The 11293-nt window shown below is 40.1% G+C and overlaps 1 protein-coding gene across 1 annotated transcript in view; it reads right to left on the reverse strand.

The window, feature by feature from the left end:
* Nucleotides 1–5727: 5727 nt before the first annotated feature.
* UPK3A (uroplakin 3A) overlaps nt 5728–11293 on the reverse strand; it is a 5842-nt gene continuing 276 nt past the window's right edge. Inside the window, exons 2-5 of the mRNA XM_010084541.1 lie at nt 10564–10719; nt 8184–8463; nt 7046–7128; nt 5728–5804 (exon numbers count right to left, since the gene is read on the reverse strand). Of these exons, the coding sequence (XP_010082843.1) occupies nt 5728–5804; nt 7046–7128; nt 8184–8463; nt 10564–10719 (596 nt within the window). The remainder of the gene's footprint in view (nt 5805–7045; nt 7129–8183; nt 8464–10563; nt 10720–11293) is intronic.

The following is an 11293-nucleotide window of genomic DNA, read 5'->3' on the forward strand; positions in this document are numbered from 1 at the left end:
CTGTGCAATTGCAGGAGCACAACAAAATATTCCTACTATACTATGAAGGCTTAGCTCAGGATGTAACATTAGTTGTAGTAAAGTGTGGCAGGAAAAGGCAGCTGTAGGAAGGGAGCTTTTCTGTAAACACTGAGGGTGTCAAAGCACAAGGGGAGGCAGCATCCCTTGAAAGACATTTTTTCCTCCAAGACACAAATAGCAGCTGGGTAAGCATTGGCTCAAGAAGGGAAGCCAGCTGAAGATACCTGTCACATGTTATATTCCTGCCGACACAGGGAAAAGCACGATCTGATCGGTGACTCTGTGAGGACGGTGCTGTCAGGCCTGGAAAGGGCTCCTACACAGTGATGACTAGTACCTGTCCGTCTTGGGTGTTTCCTTGCTAAGAAGGGGAGGCACTGCCGCTCTCTGGACTGTGGAAGCAGGCTTGGCGTGTGTGGCAACATCAGAACAGGTTTGCTTTATTGTCCTGCTCCAAGCTTCAATGATCAAACACAGTGCTGGCTTGGAACTACGGACAGCCCCAGTTACAGTACCTGCCTGCCTTACTGACCTTTTTGTGTTTCTTAACTGTCTCTTTCTTCATCTCAGCCCTCTACTAAATAAACAGTCTCACTTTTCCCTATGGATCCCAGCTTTGCTACATGCATACCCAAAGGTGTAATTTCTGGTACGATTTCCTAGGTTATCTTGGCCTTATGATATTACTGAGATGGCCTTGCAAGGTTCTGCTGCCCTAAAGGTCCCCAGCACTGCTCTCCAATTGCCCATGAAGTTTGTCCATTTCTCATACAACTCCCTCTTTAACCACACATGAAGTCCAGCTGCTCCTCACAGCATTATCTGTAACTTTCGACAGCTTCCCACATCATTATCTGTCACATCCAGCATTATCTCATGTCATGTTCAGTAGTTTCTCACAGCCTGTTGAGTGAGCTTAACCTCAGGCCAGGGCCTAATATTACATCAGTGAGCTTGCAGCTCCAATAGGCTAAGACATACAGTCACTGTTGCTCTGATAGCATCCAACTGTTCCTTTTTTTTTTTTTTTTTTTTTTTTTGAAAGATTGCAGGGTATTAACTTCGTTTAACTCTGCATTTTAATGATAAAAATAAAGAACAGACTTACATAGACAGACCTATTCTGGTCTCAGGATGCAGAGTGAGGTGGCTGGTAACCAATGGATTAAAAAGACCTGGGTTAAACATGAGGGCAACTGGTGTTGCACCAGTAAACAATTAGCATTGCTTTTGGTGTGATCCCGCAGTCTTCCCACACAGTGAGGATTCCAGCAGTACATATCTCAGAGTAGTACACTGAAGGTAACTGTAGGCTGTTGTGGGCATGCTCTTAGTTAAAGCTTGCATGGGAATACTACCAGGAAACAAGTGGAACACTTTCATGTCTGAAATGATCTAAATGGTTTTCATTTAGTTTGTGTTAGACTGCAAGCTGTATGCAATAAAACTGTCAAATTATAACTAGTTCTTAAGTCCTTTGAAGCAGCAGGGTGTGATGAACACAGACATTGAGATAACCTCCATATAGAGGCTAGAAGTCATAGATGAGGAGGACACTCATTGCATTGACTTTCAATGAAGATTAGAAATGCATGAGAGTGGCAATGCTTTCCCATGTTCCTAATTGGTAATGCTCCAGTAAGTTCAAAAACACCTGTGAATCCGAAAATAAACCGGACAAACATGAAGTACTTGGTGCAGCAATTGAATCTGCAAGAATAGCTACTGCTGCCTTGATGGTTGGGTACAAACTGAAAAGGAGGGGATACTTTTGGGAATATGACCAACATAAGAAATAACCATTCTTGTTGCTGTCATTTTGTTCATAAGTGGACAGGAAGACAATGTTGAAAATAAGAGACAACATTAGAGCAAATACTTTTCCATGCAAATGTGTGATGGACAGAACATCTGTATTTCAGCTGGTTAGGAAATTATTTATGTCTCCCTCTCAAAAAAATCACCAAAAAACCCCCAAACAACTTGGACAAAGTGTTCTGATGCTCATTGACACTTTTCAGGTTCTTTTTTTCCATTGTGAAAACACATTTCTGATCAAAACAATGTCTTTTGATAGAATTCTATGTATTGAAAAATCTTTTTCCAACACTTACATCCTTAAAACTAGGTTCAGGCTCAAACTCCTCATTAAACTGGAGTTTAAAAGCGATACAAGAATGTGTAGAATTAGCCGCATTATATTCCCTTGTAATTACCCCATATATTATCAGAAATGCATGAATCTTTACTGATATTTAAGCTGAGAATTCCTCTCCCTGAGTCAAATTTGAGATAAACCCTAGGGTTCTCCTGCAGCTGCCAAGAGCAAATCCACCATTTCAGCAAGACTGCAGAGTGTTGTTCTTCTATGAGACTAGTCCTTGTGCACTCTAGCTGGGTTCTGGCCAATTGTGCTGGTACCAGGAGACGTGAGAGGAATAGCATATGGATAAACCGATTTCAACTGTGCATAATCTTACAAACTTCAGGCAAATCTCAGTGGGGATGTTTCCTGAGAAAGGGTTGCAGTCCTGGAATGCATTCTGCTGCTAGCCTAAGCTTGTGTAAATGCAGAGTAAATGGACAGGCTTCAATGGATTTGGCTTGGATTACTCTGGCAAGTGTGGAACAGAATCTATCCCAAAGCTACTCATGCCATTAAGGGAATAATAACAATCCATTGTATTTAAATTACCCCTTTCATCCAGAAAAAATGTACAACGTTTTGAAGAAAATATATCATTCTCCAAAGTCAGGATACAACAGCTATTAAAAAAAAAAAAAGTCAAGGGAAAGACTAACTGAATTCAGCTGGTGCTTCATTTTAGCCGTAAAGCACTGTATGACTAAGCACAATAAAGAAATGTCGTGGATCCTGTTTATGAAAACTAGTTTGTGGATAAAAGAAGAAACAAAACATTGCCCTCAAAAATATCATACTCCTAGAATATACCACCATCTCTGTCTCTCATATTAAAATCACAAATCTAACTATTCAGATGAATTAATTCAGGTGAATAGAAATAGCAAACCTACATGCTACACCCATATACCTCTTTTAGGCTTGAACCAGTTGATGTAGAACTAGGGATTATAAACAGCTTTCCTTTTTGTCTTCTTTCATCATGGAAAAACTAATCCTAATGATTTTAAACCTTCACATCTCTACTGCTGAATTCTGGTTGAACCGAGGAAAATGATTATATGGCAGCAAATGTTTTTCCCAAGCTTATTCTTGCAAGGTACCTCTTGCAATCTACCTCAGAAGAAAGAAGTTCGTGTATTCAGGCCAAATAATACAGTTATTAGGAAAGTACAAGATTTTTTTTGTTATTTCTTTTTAGTCATATATGATGGCATCTCAGTCCTTTTGTGTTCTTCAGTAGGTATGCTATTATTATGCAGTTAGAAAGACCAGCACGCCTTATAGCTGGATGTATCTGGACTAATACAATTAATTGAATAATAATATTTTTAAAAGAATCAGAAGCAACAATGAAAATTATTGTACAAGTTACTTTTTATAAATATATGCTAGAATTTCTTCTTCAGCTTGCTAGTTAATACTTCAGATCTATTTTCTTAGAATTTGGTTGTATATGACGTCTATAATGAATACAAATGTATTTTCCAAATAATTCTTTTCAATTAAAATTAATGAGTTTCTAATACAGCTGTCTATACAGCTATAGACACACACAGAACTAGGTATGTAAGAATTGCTACAGAATATAAAACTAAGTATTGCCATTTCCTTGTCCTCTAGATTCCCATAACTCAGTTACAACATACTCTAACAAACCCCCAAACATTCATTTGGTGTATATTATGGTATAAAACCCAAATGTTATTTGTTACTGCTGAGATGACAAAATAACACCTACAGACCTCGTCTAAACTGAACAGTCCTTCCTATTCCAAGGCACAGTGGGCATAGTTCAGCTAGTCCATCAATTGACAGGCAGTTCTGGGGCTGTTGAGTTGACATCACAGGATAGAGGGACAGATTTGCATTCATTAAATAGAAGCAAAGGAGGAAAACGCAAAAAAAAGGAAAGAGAAATGCTGGTGTACATACTCTTTAATACAATACTTTTTGTCACATCTAGGCCTTTAACAAAAAACTTGGGTTTGATATTAAATGCTAATGATGGTTGACTTGCTCAGAAATGGATAAACCTTTGTTCAATAATTCACAGTAAATGAAACTCAGATAACAGTTATATGTCATAGCAGAAACCAGAATCCCATTTCTTTTTAAAATGAAACAAATTCAGTCCAACAGAGAGCAATTGCTTTTAAGATGCCACATCCAGTTTCAAGAATACTACATTGGAAAATTTTGCAATCACCAAGCTACAATCTCAACACTCCATCCTGACAATATTTTACTTTTCACAAAACTGTTTCATTTTCATAATCTGAAGAGAATAAGTCCCACTCCCTGAAATAAGTATTGGTGCAAGATCATCCAGTCATGACAGTGACAGTGAAGTACTTATGTCAAAACCGAATTCTTATTTATTTATAAACTGAGACAGTTCAAGCAATTTACTGATAAACTAGGAGGACATCAACAGCAAGTGCCAGCTCTGCTCTGTACGTATCACAAGTAACTGCTTGCTACAATAGGACAGTTGCTTATACATACTCCAGAGGTATAAGGTAGAGCTTTGAAGTTAGATCTTCCTCAAATATTTTATAGAGATAAAACTGTATATGGAGGTTGGCATCAATGGAAGAAAGCAGTGCATAATTCAAACTTGGGGCAAAAATTGATTTCTAGTCACCAACTGAGAACACGAAATGAAGGAAGACAAGAATTAGCTCCAAAAACCCCACTAGCCTAGTTACTAAGATGTGAAGAGTGCCTGCTTACAGCTGCCTAAGGTAAAGCTCAGGCTTAGCCTCATTCGTGACAACACTGAATATACTCATGTGTCCCACTAAAGCAGTATTTCCCCTTCACTAGCCCATCAACAAATTATACAGAGCTCTGAAAGAACACACCTTTGAAGCAATTTTGTTAGCTTTCATCCGTGCAGAGATTTTTGAGGGTATTTAAGTATTTGAGATCAGAATTACTCTGCTACATACAGGGCAACTGGAAGTTGTTTGCCTTCTTTCAGGGCAGGAGAGAAAAAAATGGAAGTCTTATGACACAAATAGTCACTAAAAGCCTGAGGAAGCAGCAGTAGCTCCTTGTTGTCTACCTTTTAATCCCTAATTTTCTCTAAGAACATATTTTTCTAAAGCAGACTGTTTTTCTCTGTTCCTCATCAGTTACTATAGAGAAAGGTTGAGACACAAATGGCTATATCATGTTCATTTGAACATGAGAAGCAGATGAGAGGTCTGTGGTTATGCTTACTTCAGGTGAGATGTATGTACTAGACAACCTCTCATCATACCACTGAATTTGAAGGATCTCGTGAAGATTCTTTCTTCACTCCAGGCATTTGGTATGTGCTATACAAGGCAATTAACTAAATCAAATCTCATTAGGACAAGACAAGATATCATTACTGCAAGACTTCAAAAAAGTTGTCCTTATTTCATCTATGCCATTCATCTTCAGTTGCCTGGTTGCATTCTGTAGCTTGTTCTGGACTAGCATTGAGTAGAAGAGACAGTCCTGTAGGTCTAGCACGCAGCAATTCAGTTGCATTTCCACTGTTGACTTGAATGAGGTTGTTCACTCAGAGCTTAACTGTGGTTTTGGTTCACTTTGTTGAAGAGTCTGAGACATGTTCCTTGCCTCTGCAGAAGAATCTTCTGGTCCCCTGGTGGTCAAGTGAAAGACTTTATTAGGTTCCAGTAGAGACCAAGTGGAGCCTACTGTCACAACATTTTACAAAGGCTTATTGCTACTTATATCATTTAGCACCAGAGAAGCCCATAGATTATTTTTTTAATTAAATATTTACTTTCAATGCAGTTTTTGCTTTCCACATCTTTAATCCAGAAGAGCCTGTCAGAGCTGACTGAATACAGAGCACTCACATCATTTACAAGTGAATGAAAGAAGTGGGTGTTAGCAGCCCTGATACCCACCATTTCTAAAATTTAGTTCCTTCCCTCCAAAAGTTCGGTTTAGGATCAATCCCGCCTCATTGATTTCACAGGGCATTGGGCATAGAAGTCTAGGGAACATGCATAGACTAGTTGAGTTATACAGCTCCAGCAAAGCCTCACTTATTAATTGAAAGGAGTAACTTATTTTTAAATTTTTTTCCAGTAGTCCTTACTAAAGTCTGTCAGCCAGTAAGCTTAAGGCTGTGCAATAATCACAAGAGCTGCTGATCTTAGGGAAGATTGTGATAAAGTAGTTTTTTCCTGTTACCAGCTTCAAAATTTGGAGGACACCACCTGGTCTGTCATCTCAAACAAGACCAGCAACAGGGACTTGGAGCCATAGGAAAGAAGGCTGATGACTGAGGGTTTAGATACTCTTACTGGAAGCTGTAAGGTATAGCAATACTTACATGACAGCAGACAACACAGAAGCAAGAAAGCCAGCAAGCAGAAGGAACAGAAGAACACTTAGGATCGATGTAATGACAATCATGCCTCCACTCCTTCGACCAGGCCAGGTATCAATTTTCAAGGGAAGTTTAACTAGAAAAGCATGGAAAGAATGGTTATGTCTATACCTGAAGTCTTAGATGATTTATGGGAAACAGGTTTAAGACTCAAAGTCAACATTCAGAGTTTATAAGCTTTCCTCAGCAGGTTAGCCAGTATGACAAGTATCTGTATTACTGAGAAATGTCAACAGCACCAGATACCATGATATGCATCAAGTCTGAAACCACACATACAAACTTTATCTTTACTGAAAGAATTGTTTTGAAGTATACCAAAGAAGTAAAGAATTATTCCATATTTAAGTCTGCTACTCCAATATTGAAAGGCTGGCAAAAATCATTAAAATTTAGGAAAGGACTAGGTGTTGCTGACAGAGCAATAGCGTCCTAAGGCAAAAACAGCTACTTGGAAGACCTGAGCAAAGCCACAGACTTACCTCTTCTGGTTTTGATTGGATCAGACCAGAAAGTTTGGTCTTTCATGATACCTTCAATGCTATCTACCAACACGTATTTAAACCTGTGGGGAAAAAGTGTTAAATGAGGTATTTCAAATTTGAGCTTCCTTACTAACATTTTTAAGATACTGGATTAGCTGGTCAGACTTCAGGTTTTGTCAGAGCATTAGATGGAGACAGTCAAAGGTAACTGACTATTTCCAGAGACCTTATAAAGACCAAATAAAATCAGTTGTGAAAAAGCTTTCTGTGCTATGTCATGCACAGCTTGCACTTTGTTCTTGTGAGCCTTGGCAGATTATAACTTTCCAACATTTTTTCCCAGCTTGCTATTCCCTGTTGTGAAGAGCCTCATTACTCAGGACAGCAAGTGGTTTTGATTTCCATATGGAAGTCAAAGATTCTTCCCAACAATGGAGATCTTTGGCACTTTCCCTGATAGAGTATTGAAGAGCCAGGTCAACGTCAGACTTGGCAAATAAATTAAGTTTCCATTTCACAATAGTTTGAGTTTTCAGAAATGTCCTGAAGAGGCAGAAGAGGCAAGACAGTTTTGTTTGAGAAGCATATTAGGTTTCCACAGCAGATATGGCTCCATGTCACTGCCATTTTTACTATGGCTTTTAAATACCTAGCAACAGCAAAACATATGTTTCAGGTAACAGTTGTCAGGGTGTCTGACTTCCCCAGATGGTCAGCTTCCCCAGACAACAGGGGTCAGACAAGCCTGCAAGCCACCTGACCCTCACTGTGAAGTCTCCAGTAACATTAGTGGCTTCCTGGAGCTGGAGACCAAGGAGAACTTTGGCTCCCCAGCATCCCATCAAAACAAAGCAAGCAGAACCAGAGCCACGTCTGCAATTTGGCAGACTCATCTAACACAAATGACATGGTGAATTTTGTAGTCAAAATCCTTTTCTACCAGCAGTTTCTAAGCAGATGCTGTCACTGGATTATCTACTCCAACATAGCTATAGGTCCTACCCTTGCAATAGTGCACTTCAGCTAGGAACTGGAAATTCACATCATACCATTGCAAAGGAAGACTACAAACTGAATGTTGCTTTCTATTTTGTTTTAGGAGCAGCAATCAACTTGTAAGAAATAAGAATTGTACCTGTATGTTGTGTCTGGTGCAAGAGGCGGGTTACAGACAGATAGGAAGTTTGGGTCGTACAAACAAGTCCCGTCATCCCCAACTCTGAAGAGGTATTGTTTCAGGACATCAGCAACTTTGTTGACATCTCCTACATCAGCAAGTTTGGGAGGTGATGCACAACTGGGTACATTGAACAAGGCAGCTTTGTAAGGTCCAAGCTGCCCCCCACTTGTTTGTTGGAAGGTGCTCTCGAGTGGTTTGCTGCTGTCATTGGTCACCAGGGAGCTTATTGCACTTGCTGCAGGAGAGATGCTTTTTAATAAGTTAGAATTAGTTCAGCCCTTTCCATTCACACTGTATTTACTTGGCAAGTTGCTCTTCTACCCCAAAACACTTTAAAGGGAAACCAAAAATCTGCTACCAGTTTGGCTACATAATGATCCTACCCCTTCCTCCCTATCTGTTGATGAAGCTCTTTACACTTGTCCCTCAGAAGCTGTGAATGATCCACAGCGTATCTCAGACCAATACTTTTTAGTAGCCACCCTCTCAAAATTCCTCTTTTCCAACTTCTTCAGCTTGTAAGCATTGTACTCTGCACCTGGAGCAGAGTTCTTGCAACTGCTTGGTCATGAGAAGTTTTTAGATAAAATCTAATGCAAAATTAAACCTGTTTTAAAAGGGGAAAGTTTCTAGCACAGGTTAGAAATACAACTTAAGGGTAAGTGCTCAAGTTGCTTGAGCTCTGACACCCCTCTCTTCAATAGGAGCCAATAACATGAAAACAAATACTAGCTAAGACATGCTCTATTGTTAGGCTTGCTTCCCCAAATCATACTTCTCACAACTAGGTTTCCCTGCTCTCCCAGTCTGCACCTCAATAATTCTTAGCCTGGCTCTGGTGAGCAAGTAAGAGCTGATGCTTAAGCAAGTTCATTTTGTGGGTGCTTTTTTGGTGTGTTTTGTTTGGTTGTTTTTTTAAACTTTTACTAGGTGGATCAAGTCTGATAGTGACATTAACAAGAACAGAGTTAAAAGTTAGATTACTTCTTCAGAAATTTGCTAGACTGTCAGCTTTGTAGCATACTGACATATTTCCTTACCAGGAGAGCTGAACATAGGGTGTTAAGAAAATTACACTATTTTAAGTTTCCCTTCTCCCTGCTCCAGGAGGCATCCAAGGGCAAGCCAGTGTGCTTCTCTGCAGACCAGAGACAAATCCAAACAAAATTCCTCCCTGTCTGCCAAGTAACAAGTTTGCATCTGCTTGCCTTCAAAGCAGCAGAAGAGGTTTCTCTGTATATAACCCTTTTTGTTGAGATTCTGCAGAAGATGGGGTGGTTGATGTAATTTCTAACACAAAACATCGTATTTGCAGGTATAACTAGGTATCAGTTGCCTTCTATATAATGTGCTTATATTCTGTTTCAGACATATAAAGACATGCACTACAGTCGTGGGATGTATCTCAGAAGGCCACGCATTCACAATTGTCTGTGTTAGCTGTATGGGATGGTGTCTCTGGTTACAGCCTCTACCCATCCCAAGCCTCCTCCTTCTACCTTGTGCAAAGTGGCAACAATCAGCAGTGGAAGTTTTAGATTGTTTTGTCTGTTGGCCAGTTTCTCTACTCCCCCCCTTAAGATCTCTTCTCTGAACCTCTGAGAAAAGGAGGCTTTATACAGCCCTCAGGGGAGAAGGCATGATCTATATAAGGAAATAATTATTTCTGTCAGCTTATGGAGTAGCTCTAGCTGGCATTCGAAACAGTCTGCCAAAGCAGCAGGGAACAGAGAAGGCAGCACTTGGTCACTGCCAGCAATGTTTCACTGCCAAGCACTTACAAAATTCATTTTATGAATGAACTGATGGGCCTGGGCATCTTTGACCGTAAGTCTAGTATGACTTGCCTTTGTCTACAAAAAAAACCCCACATAGTCCTTGCAAGGCCTGGCTGCCCTAGCTGCAAAGAAAATGGCAGCAGTTACCCAGTTTGTCTCAGCAGATTTACTTTGGGGAATTCAGGCTTTATAGAAGGCATTTGTGCTTAGACAAAGATGAGGTATTGGCTTGTGGACCACTTGGTTTCATTAGCAAGACTTGGGCAAATGTTTCTAGCCAATAGTGCTGCTCCACACCTACCAGGAGTCAGCTAACACAGTAGTAACACTTGCCATCTTCAATCCGTCTCACTGAAATACTACAGTTATTTATATTATATTTTATAATAATACCCTGGAGAAAACTGAGACCAGAGGGTCAGCTTGTACATAGCTTACAGCTACAGATTTTTCTCTTCTCCCCCAGTCAGACCCATTCCCATCAAACTGTGAAGAATTGCATGCAATGGCCACATCATGTAGTTACCTTCCAGAGAGGTGTAATGCTGGATACTCACCTGATTCCTTCATTGCGTACAAGTAGATGACGTAGGATTTATTTGGATACAGTGAGTTGTCAAACATACAGAAAGGTTTTTCTAGAGCAACTGTGGTGAGAGTGGGATTGTTTGTAGCAAGGTGAGGGACTGCAATCTGAGGCTTCAGGCTTTGATCTAGAATAGAAAGTTACCAAAAATGCATATAAAAATATCTTTCTCCTCTACCCCTGCAAGCTCTGACTCAAAAGGGAGGATCTGGCAGTGCTAAGAAACAAACATAAAAGGGGATGTGAACTGTGGCTGAGCAAGAAGCAGCCTACCTGCCCTGTGAAAATTTGAAAGTTAGGAGTTTTGCTTTAATGCGAAATGGAGAACGCAAAGATTTGCGGAGGGAGATAAGAGATGTTGCTCCTCAAATACACTGGTCACATCACCTCAGAAGGACAAAGGCAAAAGCTCATTATAGGAGAGACTTGAACATCTGTCTTTAGGGTCCCACGTACAGCTTCCCCTCTCCAGTGGCAGCTCCAGAAGCAGTACAGTCAGTTCTTTAATCCTTTAGCAGCAAGGAGTCTTCAATTTTTAAGACCCGGCTTGTTAACATACAGAGTGAGATATTTAGCAGAGAGGAAAACTACCTGGGAGAGGCCCTTGAGAGAGCAAGTACTATTAGAAAAAAAGTTAATATCAGACACTTCCCCCTTCCCCACACAAGCTCATCCTGTCTCCAGACTCTGTGGAAGAAGAA

Source organism: Pterocles gutturalis, unplaced genomic scaffold, assembly GCF_000699245.1.
Source record: "Pterocles gutturalis isolate BGI_N339 unplaced genomic scaffold, ASM69924v1 scaffold1230, whole genome shotgun sequence".
In the NCBI taxonomy this organism is placed as follows: Eukaryota; Metazoa; Chordata; class Aves; order Pterocliformes; family Pteroclidae; genus Pterocles; species Pterocles gutturalis.